The sequence below is a fragment of the Enoplosus armatus genome, chromosome 6, assembly GCF_043641665.1.
Source record: "Enoplosus armatus isolate fEnoArm2 chromosome 6, fEnoArm2.hap1, whole genome shotgun sequence".
NCBI lineage: Eukaryota > Metazoa > Chordata > Actinopteri > Centrarchiformes > Enoplosidae > Enoplosus > Enoplosus armatus.
In genome coordinates, this window is record NC_092185.1 from 23,153,329 (window position 1) to 23,170,658 (window position 17,330).

Below are 17,330 nucleotides of genomic sequence, written 5' to 3' on the forward strand. Positions count from 1 at the left end.
CGAAGTCCAAGGAATTATATAACTGACTAATGTGTTTTTTCCTCTCAGCAGCAGGGAGGCACAATGAGCTGTGCCATAACTTACACAATGACTTGCATTCCTGAGATGCTTCTATTGTGATGACTTTATTGATTTGGCCGGGATTCACACAGGAGACTCGGAGGGCCACGGAGGAAATGAGGACCCAAACGAAAAAAGTTGTTTCTATTTATAGGCCACCCCTAGTTTGCTCCTAGAGACCGGAATGTCCTAAGGAAAATTCACATAGCATTCCTCTGCTATCTCTATAGGGAGTCACAAAGTGCACTTAGGTAATGATCTCATCATGCAGGCCTAAATGTGAGTTTTGTTTGTGCGTGTGTGTGTGTGTGTGTGTGTGTGTGTGTGTGTGTGTGTATTAGCCTATTTCCATGTGCTCTTATTTTATCTGGTGTCACATGTAGCATCGCCTCACACTGACATCCGCCTTCTCGAACTGACTGCATTAAATGTCTTTCTGTTGTTATCTGCAGGTTTTACTTTTCAAGCACTGTTACATTGAAAAGTCTGCACTGTAGTCTGCTTGATGATCTCATCCCAGCTGCTCTTTGTTTTCATCCAACCAGCCAACCTGCAGAATAATGGGGCCATCTAGTGGTCCTATTCTTTCTTTCTTTCTTTCTTTCAGTGACCCAGGGTTGAGAACCTAGGGTATGTCTCTTAACATTTTATTTTTCTTCAGTAGCAGTTACTGTTTTCTCTGATCGGTGTCAGTTGTGTGAACTCCCTTTCAGTTGCCCTTTAACTTGGATTTGAGTTGTCATAGTCGTTTGGCAGCATATCGGTTCAGCTTCACACGTTCCATTTCACTGTAAGGTTTGTGTATTGTTGTTTTTCTAACATTAAAGCCAGAGTAGTATTTGAAATGTTGGCATTAGCGCCATCTGGTGGTAGTAACAAGAATGTCAGTGTCCCACAGCAACAGACTGCACATTTAACCTGTCTACATTATTATTATTTTTTTTTTTACCAACGAGACATACATTACATCCATACCACTTGGATGCCATGCAACCACTATCAAGCATCAAATCTGACTGCAGCCATTCATGGACACCAAACACACGCAGAAGAGGCAATAGAAGAATATATATTTTTTTATTGTTCAAACATTTTCAAAGAACAATATTTACAAGTGACAAATTAATGATTTTACACAAAGCTATTTCATGTTTTTTATTGTCTCAAGACCATGGTTACATGGTATGAGGTACAAACAAAATATACAATACAGTCATGAAAAAACAATGACCCCCGACAGGAATGAAGTGTAATATAAATCAGTTAAACAAAGGTTGAGCATTCTCTTGAAAGACACATACAAATTAGACTTTGTTTGTTGAGATGTAAAACTCATGATATATACATAAATAGGTTAAATTATCAGTTAAATATCAGTTTAAAACTAAATAAATCACACAGAAGCGCTGCTCTTTGGCCACCCTTGTTAAAGTAAATTTGTCAAACCATGTCAAGTCATGTGCATTCAGTACAGTGATTTAGTTTTTATCCTGAAGTAGCCCAGGAACAGTGATCTTAATATAAAAATCAGCCCCCCCCCCCTCCTCCCCCCATCTTTCCCTGCATAGATGCAGTACATGCTCCTGTCCAGCAGCTGTCGGCCATCACATCGAGAATCCTCTCTCTGGTGTCAGGGCCTCCATCAGCCTGTCTCGCAAGATCTCCTTGGTTGAGTACAAGGGCAGGTACAGAATAGAGTGACATGTCAGAGACTCGGGGAGGAGCTGATCGGGAGAGGTGCTCTGGTCTTGATGAACTTGAATCTTCATCTGGATCTTGTCCATGCCGAGAATAGGAGCCCTCCGAAAACCAGTCAGGAACACTGAAGAACACCCGCAGAGGGAAAGTAGGGATTTTCAAGTTACTTACCTACCCTAACCCTCGTTTTTGTACCCTAGCAGGTTAATCCAGCTGTGAGAGGTCGTGGTGATGGACTACAGTGTTTTAGCTGCCTTACATTAACCATTCTGTGGTTGCCATGCACAGACATCGTAGGAATAATCTTTTTTTTTTTTAAAAACGGATGGTTGGGTTCTACTGTATAATGAATTAAAACATTGACATGAATCAGAGGTGTGTAGACAACTAATCCAAATACCCGTTAATGGTGGTTACTCCAAGTGTGACCTTATTGGACTTACTGTAACTGGACCGTGATGAAATTGTCAGTGTGTTTTGAATTGGACTGGTTGATTGTGGCCAGCTGTTTACATCTGTTAAGTTCAGTTGAATTCTTTTTTTTCCCACCCAACAAATCATCATAAGGCTTACATGTTACTTGTTTGATTAAAGGCTTCCACAATGAAAAGCAGTTAACATGAGGTACGATACTTACAAAGGAAATCTTTCTTCTGGTCTTCAGTCAGTTCGTCAAAAACCTCCCAAAACATCTGCATGACGGGGTGGTCAACATATAACCACTCACAAACTGTGTTCTAATTCAATAAACAAAACAAAGAAAAGGCTGTTACATTGCTTGACATAGTAAAATCAAGCATGTGAAGATGTGGTCAATCTAGTTTTGGACAGTACCCATTTCAGCTTTTCCCAGTCATAGACCTCTTTGCCCACCAGCACTTCCTGCAGCTCCTCTGGCCGGAACAGCTTCACCAGATCCCGGTCACACACCTGGAAGAAGCCTCGCTCGAACTCCCCAAACACACCCTCCACTGATGTGTTGAAGGCGTGGTTCACGGAGGCATCCACAAACTCCCTCCTGTTCAGCCGATTGAAGTTTCAATTCAACATTTCTCTGAGACAGAGCTGATCTGGATGCAGGTCACATACACAACTTAGATTGAAGTAATTTTTATACTCTTACTTATTTTGACCCGTCACTGGCTTTCCGGGGTTTTCGGGATCAAGGTCAACCTCTGTCCCGTCCCAGGGGAACTGTTGACCAGTTAGGAAAGAGAGCAGGTTAGTGACATCACTGCGACACCTTTAAGAAAGATAAATGAGACCATCTTTTACAAATAAAACACCAACCAAAAAGTCCATGGACAGCTTTTCTAGGACGTCATCTTCATAGTCCAAGATGTCCTGCAGACTCCTTTAAAAACACAGTAAAACAAAAAAAGTGGGTTATATAAAAATAAATGTATACTCGCTTGCAGCATTTACATCATATTCCAACTTTTCAGGCATCACAACGTAAAACCACAAATGTGTATTATTAAATTTAGATGAGTACTGACTTTGCACAAACTGGGCTGAACTCCTTCATATCCTCCAGTGTCGGCTCCACACCGAGCAGCTTCTTGAACAGAGCCAGTGGGAAGGGTAAGTGTATGATACTCTGGTTGTACAGGGCCAATCCACACAGAACCCCAAACAGGAAGACGTTTGCCTTGTCCTCCTCTGTTGCCTGTATTGATACAAGTAGACGCAGTGTAAAATCTCTGGAAATTGTTTGAATGTATGTTGATGTTTTTTCATGGTTTGTGAACTGCAAAACTAAAACTGCACATTGTTCTGTTACCACTTGTCATACAGTGAATACAGTGAATCCCGAGTCTATGGTTCAAAAGACAAAAGTCTTACTTTGGAGGGGAACCATGCCAGCGTTTCGGACTCATTAAAGAAGAACATCCCAGATTTAGTTGACATCATGTCACGAAACAAGTGGTGGAAAAAGTCTCTTTTGTAGACATCTGTGACCTTTGGGTCCTCATCCAAATAGACCTGAGAGACAAAACGTTGAAATTCTTCCTGATAGACTGACGCTTAGATGAGAGTGACAACAATATAAATAAATAAATAAATATTTACCACGAGTGGCTTCTTGAGGGCATTCTGATGAGCAGCGGCCAGTTGCGCGAAGGAGCCTCTCAAAAGTGACGCTCGCTTCAGCTTCAGTTCAAAATATTGTGTCTTTGACATCACCTGGTGCTCTCTCTATAATACATAACGTCATTTTTTAAAATCATTTTCCTATCTATACATTTGTATGTGATGTAATGCAATGCATATTTTATTTAAAAGTGCTGTGGTGCTGAAGGGAGCATCAGAGTGAGGTGATGTTTACAGGTCGTCAGGTTCAAGATTGGGCCATTTTGTTAATGTGACAGGACAACCAGCTTCTAACATTAAAACAAACTGCTGAAAGTTGATTTCATCATATTGTTCGCATGGTTTAGCTCCCAGGAGGCAAAGCTCCAGGCTTAAATTACCTGAATGCGTTGAGCATTGATGTCAAAAGCCATTTTCTTCGATTCTAGATCCATCACAAATGGGAAGTTACAAAGAATAAGTGGCTGATCATTCACATCCTGAAAAGACAGAGCATATCGATCAGTACTTTACTTTTACCTAAATGTAGCCAACATTATGAAGAGTGAGAGAGGAGGAGGGAATGACTTGACTTCCATCCTGAGACGGGTCAAACTATTTTTTGTTTGTTAGTTTTTCTTACCATGATCGCCTCGTTTGACATTTGACTACGCCAAAGCTGCAGATCCTCTTGAAGAAATCTTTGGCTAACCCCTAAACCAAACGTTTTTTCTGGGATTTTCTGACGTCCTGGAATCCTGTTGTTGGCCTTTAAAACAGGTATATTTAGGTAGCGTTAATGAGGTGAAAGACTGGTAGGAAACAAAAGGACGCATTCTTTAGAAAAGGGTTTGAAATTCACAGGAAAACATGAGACAACTGATACTAACGTTGTGCATGGACTGGAGGACTAGCAGCAGGTTCTTGACTCCAGAGTCGCGAGGAGCTGGCTCAGAGGACAGGATCACTGACAGGGCCTGCCTCCACACCTTCACATGTTTCACCATGGTGGAGGGCGACAGTGAGGACCACCAGTCCACTGAGGAAGACAACATGGAGACACATACGAACAGTATATGGAGTCTGGAGAGTGCCACCAGAATAATTATGAATAATTATTATAACGTTACTAATCTTAAATTATAATCCATCAATAAATTATATGTATGTATGTGTCATGAGATCACTTCTGTTGTGATTTGGCGCTATATAAATAAAATTGAATTAAATTCAATGAAACTGTTAATTAATGTAAAGCACCTTATTGAAATGAAAAAAAGAAATGTCTCAACTGCAGACACTAGGCAGGGCAGAACATCTCTGGAGAACATGTCATCATCAACTGCCCAGCAACAGAGAAACGCATCCCGCCTCCTTCATTCAGACTCTGTAGTTTTACCCCCCCCCCCCCCATTTCCACCCCTGTAAAACACGTTTTTGTTGTAGGTCTGATGAGCACACCATGGCATGATCCTATGATTAACGACGAATGAAGCCTCTCAAACATTCAAACAGTTATCTCTCACAGTACCTACGACCTGGAGGCCTTCAGCGGAGAGGTTTTGTATGGCAGCGGCCCCCGCCTTCGCGAGCTCAGCGCTCGGCCGCCGCGTGTGTCTCTGGATCGCGTGCAGAAGCTCACTGAGAAGCAGGAAGATCCTCAACCCCTCCACTCCCACTGGCTCCTGATCAAGAGAGGGAAGCAAGTGCAGCACAGCAGCCTCAACCTGTTGAGAAGTAAAGCGAAGTAAACTTCCCACTCTAACTTGCCGATTGCTGATCAGATTCCAAACGTACATAGTCGCATCCCAGTCACACACCTCTGCCAAAACCTCATCCCTCTGCACCAGCTTCTCGAAAGCCAGTCGAGCAAGTGACAAGTTCAAGCCGGAGTACTTTGGTGAGGTCTGGAAATGTTTATCTTTGCTGTGGAGACAAAAAGAACATGTAAATGTCATGTAATGTAGCTGATACGAAGAAGCTCGTGCAGAGGCGGTGTTTACCTTCGGTCGAGGAAGCTTTGATTCATACAGGATGCAGAGGAAAACGTCCTGTGGATTTCCCTGTGTAGGCTTCATATGGTTAGTCACTGAGAATACAGCGTTAACAGCTATAACACTGGACTATTCAACAAGCCAATAACACACAGAGAAAACTGCTACTGCGTTATACGTACTGTTTTATCTTTTTCCATGACTTTGCGTCACGATCAGAGGCCCATTTGTCGACCACCTCGTCAACAGAGTGCTGTGTTGGATTGTTGACACTGTCTGCGTTTGACTCCTCATGAACTTCCTGTGGAAGAAACAAGAAAGAGTCGTGACTTTTCATGTATAAATGATTGGGGCAAAGTTATGGCCTGTATTGTATGTATTTGTGTTGGTACCTGAACAGACGTGCAGGTCGCAAACGAACAGTTTCCTCCTGCGAAGATGTTTCTAATGATGGTACCATTAGTGGTGTCTGTAATAATAATATAATCAAAGTTATCTCTAACCTTGAATTAAGTCGGCTGTATGTTTCCTCTGGAAGCGCCATTTGAACCATGCCGTACAGTCGACTGGTCCATAGCCTTGCGCTGTCTCAAGTATCAGGAATTCAGGGTAAGGCCCAAGAGTGGCCTTAGATTTAGAGTTTCATGGCGTCGCCTTTACACAACCACGTGTTTGACCCCTTAATTATTAACATAGTTATTAAGTTGTTTTATTTTGTCTGTTACACTTAAGTTTGCTGTTCACTGTTGTCTGTATCGTTTAACGGGACTCATCATTCAACTGAACTATTGTAGAAATGTGTTGTACCCTGTGGCAGTTGAACAGGTAGCGGCACGGACGGGTGACTCTCCTCTCCGTGTCCCAGCTGCCCCTGCTCTCCACACCCGAAGGAGTAGACCCTCTTGGAGTCCGTCAGCACCAACGTGTGGTGTCTGATTGAGAAAACGACGCAGCACAAACAGTAGTTTAATGTCGACGGCGATGCTTTTTTCCAGGAGGTTTTGCAGCCTGCGAGCCTTCATCTCACCAGACTACAGCTGCAGTAATGTACTGGCACGGCCAACAGAGGGGATGTGAAATGCACAGAAATGGAACAAGGAAGAGAGGCAGTCACACACAAGATGGAAAAACAAAAATAATGAGCCGAACTGGCTCAGAATACTTAAGACGTGTTTAGGATTGTGCCGTACCGTCCACACGCAATCTGGATGACTTTTGCCCCCCAGAGCTCCGCAACAAGCCGAGGTCGCACCTCATCGCTGAATGAGTTGTGCCCCAGCTGTCCATATTGACCAGAGCCAAACGTAAACACCGCACCAGTCTGAGGAGGCAAGCAGACAACTGGAGTTCAAAAGTCCCACTTACATTTGACTCCCTGAATGCGTATTTCCTTTCATCAGTGAGTAACGTTAGACCTTCTGCATCCTGCGCATCAAATAAAAATACCATGCTCCAAACTGACATCTATGTGTTGCAGAAATGATGTGGTTTATTATCACCGGAGATCATTCAGAACATGTTCCACCATTTCAGTGTTGTTCGTAGAGTTCAGTCAGAATGGCTTGCTTTGATACTTGTTCTTTTCCAGCAATAAAATGTGGTAGTTTACAGCATGAGAGGGTTTCACTTTCTTTGTCTAACCTTCGTCAAAATGGCCGTGTGCTCCTCTCCACAGGAAATGTGAACTGTTTGCTTCGTGTTCAGGCAACGAACAGGAGTTGGCGTGTGTCTGTCTATAGAGAGGGAATCAGCGTTCAGGATATGTTTTAATAAATGTAAGATATCATGACTACTTTCTTCTTTTCTTTTTTGTTTACCTGTCGTGTCTCCCAGCCCGAGCTGTCCGCGGTCGTTTCTGCCCCAGCCGAACACACCTCCAGAGACGGAGAGGGCGAAGCTCTGCTCTCCCCCTGCAGCGATCTGAACCAGGGGGAGCGCTGACAGAGGTCGGAGGTGTTGGGGTGGACTGGCGCCGGGCTCCCTCTTCCCCAGACCCAGCTGGCCCCTGGAGTCCTGGCCCCAAGCGTACACCTGACCATCTGCGGGGAAACCACAAATGACTTCCTCCAACACTCTCCTGACCTTTTTATTGAAGCGACATACAAACAGATTTTTATCATCATGCTTGTTAATATCTTTTACTTGGCCTTCATCTCAGCTTCACACTTGAAATACAAATGGATTGATTTCAGTTTACTGCCTATAACTCTCATGTACAGGACTACTTTAGCCTCTTCTGTGTTTGTGTCCTGTCTAGACCCCCAGGAAGAGGCACAGCTGCGACTGCGGCAGGAACCTTGCTTTCAGCTTGTACATCAGAGGCAGCCTGCTGGACTCTGTCCTGTACCTGTGGTCAGGGCGACTGAATGCTGCCTCCCACAAGCAACCTGAGAGACCGGTATGTTACACAAAGCGTCCAGGGGCCTGAGAGAACAAGGAACCAGCACAGCTTTAGACTCTCATCAGAGTTCCGTCACCACGAATTCCAGAGATCAACCTCCGTTTGTCCTGACCTTGGATGGAGAGGAGCGTGAGCCGCGTCCACGCGGACTCGGAGGACCCTGCCCGTCTCAGACAGCAGCGTGACGGCATCGTCGCCGCAGCTCACGGCCTGAACCTTCTCTTGACAATCTACAAACTCTGGAGGGACACAGAAACACAGCGGCTGAGAGCGGACACAAACAAACAAACAAACAAACAAAGAGAAAGCCTCCTTTTAGCAGCTCGTACGGAGGACGGTAAGGACGGGGGCATGAAGCTGAAGCTCACTCTGCTTTCCGCGGGCTCTCCTCCCGTCTTCGCCCTCCTCCGTGCGGATGACGGACGCATCCCCGCTCCTTTTGACGAAGGCGAGCGCACCGCGACCCGCCGACAGGTCCGCGACGTGGAAACTGAGGTTCAGAAAGTGAACTCCGCGGCCGGCCGAGCCACCCGAGCCGCCCCTCACCCGGAAGCCCCGCTGGCAGTCCTCTCCCCAGGAAAACATGTCGGCGAAGTGTCGCCGGAGGAGCGCCGGCAGCTGATTTATACGAAAGAAATGGAAAACAAAACTTAACGCACAAACACGACTGCGTCGGCGTCACGGCTCCAGAGGTGAGAGGGAAAGTGAAAGTGAAACTGGGTGAAGTGTGAAATGTTTATGCATGACTGCAGCAGAATTGAGACTGCTGTCCGCTCAGGGTCAGTTGAAGATCCCACAGCATGAAGCTCCACTTCTTCCCTCCACGGTGCAGCTTCTGCTCCTCACTGAGCAAGACAATGGCCAGTATTTAATACATATATTGCCTTAGTTCAAACACTGGCATTGGTGTTTTCCAGTTACATGCATACTTTTTCCCCCCCCACCATAAACATACAAAAGAAACAAAAAAGCACATTAAATGTGAGTAAAATAAAAAAGGGCATGTATGCAGTTTCATCATTGAAAAGAAATGAAGTGGCTCCTATTGGCTCCCATCGGTGGGGCCCATTACTGCATACTGACCCATAAGGACTTCAGATGCAGCTACACATCCAGCCCGAGTGAGCCTCAAAGCTGCTGTTCTGTTTATATTTGTACTTCTGCGGAAAAGTGTCGCTCTTCTGTCTTTACAGTGGTGTTGGCCTGTTGTGCTGGAAACGGTGTTGTCTGGCTGCACACGCAGAGAGATGCCGAATCAAATACTCACCTAGAAGGCAATTTACTGACAAAGTACTGACAAATGTATTTTTTTTTATTTTTTTTTTATTGCTCCAACATGAAAACTTCTACATGTACATGATATTTTCAGAGATGGAAAATCTCACATGAGAAATGCAACAAACACGCACAGCCACTGCCAATGCATACCTGACTGTATGCAATTATTCTGTGTGCAGCATTTCATCCATCCCAAAATAACAAAATCACACTCTTTCTTCAATGAAGACACTGTGAATTAAGTAGCTTACTTAAGACTTCTCTGCAACATATATACTGTAAATATATATATACTATTTATATCAGTATTTTCACCTTGAAGCATTGACATCCACCCACCACACACATCCTCCTCCTCATCATCATCATAAAGCATTTTAAACCCTTCCTGTTTGCTAATTCTCCGTTAGCAGTAGCTCCAAAGGCTGCTCTTTGGCCAATCTTCAGCCCTCTGTTCAGTACAGATGCAGTGAGTAGTCGGGGTACAGCCCCACCATCACTTGAAGATTCGTCTATTTCTGCTCAGGGCCTCTGTCAGCTTGGTCTGCATGATGTCCTTGCTGGAGTACAAAGGCAGCTCCAGGATTGAGAAGCACGTCTGTGTCTCAGGGTAGTACTCCTCCGAGTCCTTGACTTGTCGAACTCTGACTGTCATCTTGATCTCTCCCACGCCAAGAATAGGCTCCCTTTCAAAACCGGTCACAAACCCTAGCGGAGGGAAACGTGGTCATCGGTGAGTTCCTTGTGTTTTTTTGGGACGTGATTTAATTCGATTTGCATATATAGCAAGTCTAGTCTAGCAGATTTGCAATATAATTTCAATGTATATGTCTCAAATGCAATAGTTTACATATGTTAAAATCAGGTTTAATACTTACAAAGGAAAGCTTTCTTCTGATCCTCAGTCAGTTCATCAAAAACCTCCCAAAACATCTTTATGGTGGGGTGGCCGACATGGTACTCCCCCTCATAACTTGTGCTCTAATGACAGTGAAACAGACTGTTAAAATCATTTGAGGTGTTCAAATCAAGCACACGAGGATGTGAGAAATCAGGAGCTCTTGTTCTGGACAGTACCTGTTTCAGCTTTTCCCAGTCATAGACCTCTTTGCCCACCAGCACTTCCTGCAGCTCCTCTGGCCGGAACAGCTTCACCAGATCCCGGTCACACACCTGGAAGAAGCCACGCTCGAACTCCCCAAACACACCCTCCACTGATGTGTTGAAGGCGTGGTTCACGGAGGCATCCACCAACTCCCTCCTGTTCAGCCGATTGAAGTTTCAATTCAACATTTCTCTGAGACAGAGCTGATCTGGATGCAGGTCACATACACAATTTAGATTTCAATATTTGTTTTACGTCCTTACTTATTTTGAGCCGTCACTGGCTTTCCGGGGTTTTCGGGATCAAGGTCAACCTCTGTCCCGTCCCAGGGGAACTGTTGACCAGTTAGGAAAGAGAGCAGGTTAGTGACATCACTGCGACACCTTTAAGAAAGATAAATGAGACCATCTTTTACAAATAAAACACCAACCAAAAAGTCCATGTACAGGTCTTCTATGACGTCATCTTCATAGTCCAAGACGTCCTGCAGACTCCTTTAAAAACACAGTAAAACAAAAAAAGTGGGTTATATAAAGAAATCTTTACTCGCTTAAAATATATATTTAGATGAGTACTGACTTTCCAACACGTGGGCTGAATTCCATCATATCCCCCAGTGAGGGCTTCACACCGAGCAGCTTCTTGAACAGCACCAGTGGGAAGGGTAAGTGTACGATGCACTGGTGGTATAAAGCCAGTCCACACAGAACCCCAAAATGGAAGTATCTCTGGTCCCCCTGTGTTGCCTGGTGTTGATGATGGTCAAGACAAATCAAATCAGAAATCAACCATATGCACGGCTGTAGGAGTGATGATTTATGACTTCTTTAGGAGGTAAGAGCTGGAGATCTGAATTGAATGTTGTTTCATTATTACTGATTGCCCTCAGAGGGGAATCCATTAAATACAGTGAGTCTGTTGTTCGGAAATGATTTTCCTGAACGGGGTCTTACTTCGGAGGGGAACCACGCCAGCATTTTGCTGCCTGTCGTGGCGTCGTTGAACATGAACATCCCAGACTCGGCTGACACCATCTCGTGAAACACTTCGTAAAAAAAGTCTTTTATGTAGACATTGTCGAAAGTGCGGTTTTCATCAAAGTAAACCTGGAAGACAAAGGGGCACAAAAAAAGTTTTCCTTCTGAAATTGTAGTTTCATGGTCGGTAGTTTATCAGGTCAAAGCTGCATGTTTACCGCAAGTCGCATCTTGAAGTCACTATGACGAGCAGCGGCCAGTTGGTCAAAGGTGTCTTCCAAAACCGACGATCGCCTCAGGTTCAGTTGAAAGACCCAGTCTCGAGGCAGCGGCAATTCAAATTCGATGAAAAAATCCCAGACGATGGGATTCATTTTTTTGTACTGGAATAAAGTTCAAGATTTCTTATTTTACCATTTATGTGTACGGCAACTGACGGCTAACTTCAGTGTCTCTCAGTTCAGTTACCTTGGTGTAGAAAGTGTTCACGTCAAAAACCATTTTCTTTGACTGCAGATCCATCACAATTGGAAAGCTACAAAGGATGAGTGGCTCAGCATGCCCATTCTGAAAGGGGGGGGGGGGGGGGGGGAAGGACACAAGTCCTTTAAGTTTAGCGATATGTGTGTGTGAGTTAAATGTGTTTTTTACTTGAATGACGTGACACAAACAAAGGGAGACAGAAGGGTTGAAGGACTTGACAGCTTCAAACCCATGATGTACAGCAACGTGGCTTTAGCTCACAAACGAATGTTTTTGTTTTTACCTTGTGTTGAGACTGTAAACGCCAAAGCCGCAGTTCCTCAAGAAGAATGTCTTTGTCAATCGGCAAACAAAAATCGCTTTCTGGTATCCTTTGAGGTTCTGCAATCCTGCTGTTGGCCTTTCAGACAAGTGTTTTATTTGTTCGGTGAAAAGTTCAACACAGTAAAAAGCTTGTTTTTGTAGTAAAAGTGAGGATTACTGTTTTTTTTAATCATTATGCTGTGTGACATTCACAGATAATACAGGTAACGACTGATACTAACGTTGTGCATGGACTGGAGGACTAGCAGCAGGTTTCTGACTCCAGAGTTGCGAGGAACAGGCTCACAGGACAGGATCACTGACAGGGCCTGCTTCCACACCTTCACATGTTTCACCATGGTGGAGGGCGACAGTGAGGACCACCAGTCCCCTGAAGAAGACAACATGGAGACATTAATGTCAGCAAGCGCTTCACAACCGAGCAGATGTCAAAGACATACCCTAAAACTATTAAAGTTGAAGTTTCGGTCCTGGTTGATTTGGCGACACCCGTGGTTGCCAGGGTTACAGCAAGCGTAACACTCATTGAGCGGCTGCTTCGACAGAAATACATAAGAAGAGCAGCTGGTGTATCCGTTTACAGCACAACCAAACAAGCTCTGGATTAATATGCATGCATCAGGTCCTGTGAATCCCTCATGCTTAGGTAGGCAATCTGAATCCAGTGCAGGAATGGCGGACTCCGCCACTACCATAAAAACTGCTCTATAGAGAATTTGTTGAATGTAAATACACTGAATGACTATTGCAGAAAAAATGCGGAAAATAAAACGGTGTTTGATTTCAGGAAAGACTCGAGGATTATAACTCTAATGGACTGCATCTTATTAAAAGAGAAATGAAGCTGTTATGCCGATGTTGCATGTGCGGTGGTGCCAGTACCTACGACTCGGAGGCTGTCAGCCGACAAGCTTAGCACGGCAGCAGCGACCGCCTCGGCGAGCTTTGTGCTTGTTTGACGCTGTTTGTCTGTTTGTCTCGCATGCAGAAGCTCGTTGAGAAGCAGGAAGATCCTCAACCCCTCCACTCCCACGGGCTGCTTCTCAAGAGACGGAAGCAAGTGCAGGACAGCAGCCTCAACCTGTCAGTTTGAGGGATTGCAAGGGTCAGCCACCAGCCAACAACTGGGTTCAGGTATGTTGAGTGCATGTGTCTACGTTCAGGTTGGTGTTTAGAGGGAAAATCCGGAAATTAGCGAGCACGCTTATTATAACCACGTCTTGAGAGTTATTATAGAGTTAAACACAGCGTGCCATTTTTAACAGGAACACAGATATTCAAGGTAGATAAGTAAGACAAAATATTTCATACACATCGCATATATTTCAGTAACATACCTCAGCCAAAACGTTGTCCTTCTTTACCAGTTTCTTGAAAGCAAGTCGTGCAAGTGACAAGTTCAAGCCCGAGTACTTTGGTGACGTCTGGAAATGTTTATCTTTGCTAAGAAGACAAAGAGAAAGGACCGTACTGAGGCACAGTGGTGCTTTGAGCTCAATGCCAACACTCGCTAATGAGCAGTAAACACAAAGTACAGCTGAGGCTGATGGGGATGTCATTATTGTTGCAGGTATGGCTGAGCAGTAAATGTTAGAATTCACCCGATGAAGTGATGATCACGCACAGAGGTACTGTGTTTACCTTTGCTCAAGGAAGCTTTTATTCACACAGGATGCAGAGGAAAACGTCCGGTGGATTTCCCTGTGAAGATTTAACTTTTTCAGTCCCTCGCACACAGCTTTGGATCCAACTGAACCATTTCAGTCAGAACAGTCACATTCAGGTTATTCAACAAACGAGTGACAAACTGAAACCTGAAAAACCTGCTACTGCGTTACACTTACTGTTTTATCTTCCTCCATGACTTTGCGTCACACTCAGAGGTCCACTTGTCAATCATGTCATCAAGGCAGCGCTGTGTGACACTGCCGACGCCGGCGACGCTCGACTCCTCGTGAGCTTCCTGTGGAGGGGAAACAAGTTGAGCTGATGTTCGCTTTATTAAACCTCCTACCACCATCACGGCCGGCACTGGGCGTATTTGTGTTGGCACCTCATTAGACGTGCATGTCGCAAACGAACAGTTTCCTCCTGCGAAGATGTTCCTAATTTTAGGATCACCGGCGGCGTCTGGAACAGTAACGGACAGTAAGTAATGTAATCATTCATTGCATTCACTTATTATTACAAAATGAAATGTGTTGTACCCTGTGGCAGTTGAACAGGTAGCGGCACGGACGGGTGAGTCTCCTCTCCGTGTCCCAGCTGCCCCTGCTCTCCACACCCGAAGGAGTAGACCCTCTTGGAGTCCGTCAGCACCAACGTGTGGTGTCTGAGACGATCATATATTAGAAACACTCATCAGAGACATATACATATACTTTGACTGACTACTTTTCCTTTTATACCTTTTCTATATATTAACAAGCCCTATGTACATATAGTATTATATAGATATATGGGTATAGGTACTATATTTACACGCGTTTCTAGTGTTCATAGTGTTAATAGTTCACATTTTAGAGGTTTTTTTCTGTCATTTGGAACTAATTAAGAGAGAATGAGTCAATTTAAAAACAACTTTTAATCACTGTCCTGGCACGGAAAAACTGCTATGATTGAAAAACGTTCAAAGGAAAAGAAAAATCTAAAAATGCCCTCTCAAGATGATGACCCAAACAGGCTCAAAATGAGTGCATTATGAAAGGTGATATGCCGTACCGTCCACATGCAATCTGGATGACTTTTGCCCCCCAGAGCTCCGCAACAAGCCGAGGTCGCACCTCATCGCTGAATGAGTTGTGCCCCAGCTGTCCATATTGACCAGAGCCAAACGTAAACACCGCACCAGTCTGAGGAGGCAAGCAGACAACTGGAGTTCCATAGTCCTGTAGTCATTTTTTTGTAATTTACATTTACTAATCTGTGGGACCAAAGATGTGAGTATATGTTTTTTTTTTTCTTCTTCACAAAAAGCAATCTATTGATAAATGCAACACATTTTTCATTTTGCCTATGCTGCTCAGTGTACATCTAATCTGTTAAAAAAAGGCTGCACTTATAAATATCCTCATTAGCCTTTAAAAAAAAATGGAGCCTTGGGTTTGCAAGACCATTGAAAACCTATTCCATCCTTCCATTTGTGTGCGGGTGTCATTTGGTGAGTAAATTAGAATAATTTTCTTGATGTCTGCTGTCTAGGAGTTAGCAAGCGCTCTTCCTGCAGCAGTAAAATGTGGTAGGTTAGTAGTTAACATCGTGCGAGTGTTTCAAAGCTTCCCACAGTTTTGTGCACTGTATTGTAAATTGTTACCAGCCATCTTTGTCTAACCTTCGTCAAAATGGCCGTGTGCTCCTCTCCACAGGAAATGCGAACACTTTTCTTCGTGTTCAGGCAACGAACAGGAGTTGGTGTGTGTCTGTCTACAGAGAAGGAAGTGACGTTCAGGTTTCAAACCGTATCGTTATTGCTTGTCAAATGTATCTTTAAAGGTCTGCAAAAAGAGACAAGGTGAAGTGAAGCAAATGGAAACCTGTCGTGTCTCCCAGCCCGAGCTGTCCGCGGTCGTTTCTGCCCCAGCCGAACACACCTCCAGAGACGGAGAGGGCGAAGCTCTGCTCTCCCCCTGCAGCGATCTGAACCAGGGGGATCGCTGACAGAGATCGGAGGTGTTGGGGGGAACTGGCGCCGAGCTTCCTCTTCCCCAGACCCAGCTGGCCCCTGGAGTCCTGGCCCCATGCGTACACCTGACCATCTGCGGAGAAACCACCGTGGCTTTGTGAGCTCATCCTGAACCTGGTCTGGTCTCAGCTACTCCTGCTGTTTGGTATAATGTCTTTAACACAAAAGTTTATAATATATAGTGATGACACTAAATCCTGTGTCCTCAATACTGGAGGGCAGAGAGCTACATGTTGTGCCAACAGCACTGGTAGTATGTGGATACAACAAAGTCCGCATAATTTCTTGCTGGGGGGGGGGGGGGGGGTCAATGATTTGAGATGAGCCCCCCCCCCCCTCCCCTGTAAAGGGCCAGTGAGCTCCTCCTGTGGTTGCAATGAGGATCCTGATAAACTCTTACAGGGTCAGTTCAACCAAATCACACGCAAAAACAAGACACCTGTTAAATGAATAAGAAAAAATAAGAAAATTACATAAACAATATAACAATATCCATGTAACTGGTTTATACTCTGAGCACCACAAATAAAATATATCCAAACCTTAGAAAACCAACTTTATCATTATTATTATTATTATTATTATTATTATTATTATCATGTACCTTGGGTCAGGGCAACTGAATGCTGGCTCCCACAAGCAACCTGAGAGACCGGTTTGTTGGACAGGGCGTCCAGGGCCCTGAGAGGACAGAGCTCACATGGTTAGTGATCGGAGCTGAGCATGAAACGAAGCTGGACACGCAGAGACGCACACACAGCTTGTCCTCACCTGGGGATGGAAGCGTGAGCCGCGTCCACGCGGAGGACCCTGCCCGCCTCAGACAGCAGCGTGACGGCATCGTCGCCGCAGCTCACGGCCTGAACCTTCTCTTGACAACCTACAAACTCTGGAGGGACACAGAGGTGAAACCTGTGAGTGCGAGGTCGAGTTCAGGGCTCGTACGTGAATAAACCCGGGCGGGGCGCTCACTCTGCTTCCCCCGGACTCTTCTCCCGTCTTCGCCCTCGATGGTGCGAATGATGAACGACTTCCCGCGGCTTCCGACGAAGGCGAGCACCCTGACGCCTGCGCACAGATCCGTGATCTGATAGCCGAGGTTTGAGTGACGGACCCCGCCATCCGCTGCGCCGCCGACCACCGGGCAGTCTTTTAACCGGAAGCCCCGCCGACTGTCCTCCCCCCACGAAAACATGTTGTTGTTGAGGACAGGCGCGCGGACTGACTGACAGTCCTCTGACGGGCTTTTGTTTTT

General features: G+C 45.0%; 2 protein-coding genes across 2 annotated transcripts in view; both read right to left on the minus strand.

Moving 5' to 3' along the window:
* Positions 1-1,625: 1,625 nt before the first annotated feature.
* LOC139287179 (probable E3 ubiquitin-protein ligase HERC4) lies at positions 1,626-8,811 on the minus strand. The gene is made up of 23 exons (XM_070908177.1): positions 8,595-8,811; positions 8,339-8,465; positions 8,173-8,249; positions 7,643-7,864; positions 7,467-7,558; positions 7,016-7,146; positions 6,633-6,757; positions 6,224-6,294; positions 6,008-6,126; positions 5,835-5,894; positions 5,652-5,757; positions 5,363-5,558; positions 4,722-4,870; positions 4,475-4,600; positions 4,233-4,331; positions 3,832-3,957; positions 3,604-3,744; positions 3,258-3,427; positions 3,049-3,112; positions 2,882-2,952; positions 2,593-2,776; positions 2,396-2,495; positions 1,626-1,882 (listed from the first exon to the last, which is right to left on the minus strand). The coding sequence occupies exons 1-23, from the start codon at positions 8,809-8,811 to the stop codon at positions 1,665-1,667; spliced, it is 2,991 nt and encodes a 996-aa protein (XP_070764278.1). The 3' UTR covers positions 1,626-1,664.
* A 731-nt stretch (positions 8,812-9,542) lies between these two features.
* LOC139287177 (probable E3 ubiquitin-protein ligase HERC3) overlaps positions 9,543-17,330 on the minus strand; it is a 7,832-nt gene continuing 44 nt past the window's right edge. The window contains exons 1-23 of the mRNA XM_070908176.1: positions 17,048-17,330; positions 16,847-16,964; positions 16,680-16,756; positions 15,927-16,148; positions 15,725-15,816; positions 15,115-15,245; positions 14,601-14,725; positions 14,447-14,523; positions 14,238-14,356; positions 14,035-14,094; positions 13,731-13,836; positions 13,276-13,474; positions 12,615-12,763; positions 12,353-12,469; positions 12,055-12,153; positions 11,805-11,969; positions 11,563-11,715; positions 11,189-11,355; positions 11,040-11,103; positions 10,873-10,943; positions 10,582-10,765; positions 10,383-10,485; positions 9,543-10,212 (exon numbers count right to left, since the gene is read on the minus strand). The exon at positions 17,048-17,330 is cut by the window's right edge and continues 44 nt beyond it. Coding sequence (XP_070764277.1) covers positions 10,001-10,212; positions 10,383-10,485; positions 10,582-10,765; positions 10,873-10,943; positions 11,040-11,103; positions 11,189-11,355; positions 11,563-11,715; positions 11,805-11,969; positions 12,055-12,153; positions 12,353-12,469; positions 12,615-12,763; positions 13,276-13,474; positions 13,731-13,836; positions 14,035-14,094; positions 14,238-14,356; positions 14,447-14,523; positions 14,601-14,725; positions 15,115-15,245; positions 15,725-15,816; positions 15,927-16,148; positions 16,680-16,756; positions 16,847-16,964; positions 17,048-17,270 — 3,033 coding nt within the window. The 5' untranslated portion in view covers positions 17,271-17,330 and the 3' untranslated portion in view covers positions 9,543-10,000. The remainder of the gene's footprint in view (positions 10,213-10,382; positions 10,486-10,581; positions 10,766-10,872; positions 10,944-11,039; positions 11,104-11,188; positions 11,356-11,562; positions 11,716-11,804; positions 11,970-12,054; positions 12,154-12,352; positions 12,470-12,614; positions 12,764-13,275; positions 13,475-13,730; positions 13,837-14,034; positions 14,095-14,237; positions 14,357-14,446; positions 14,524-14,600; positions 14,726-15,114; positions 15,246-15,724; positions 15,817-15,926; positions 16,149-16,679; positions 16,757-16,846; positions 16,965-17,047) is intronic.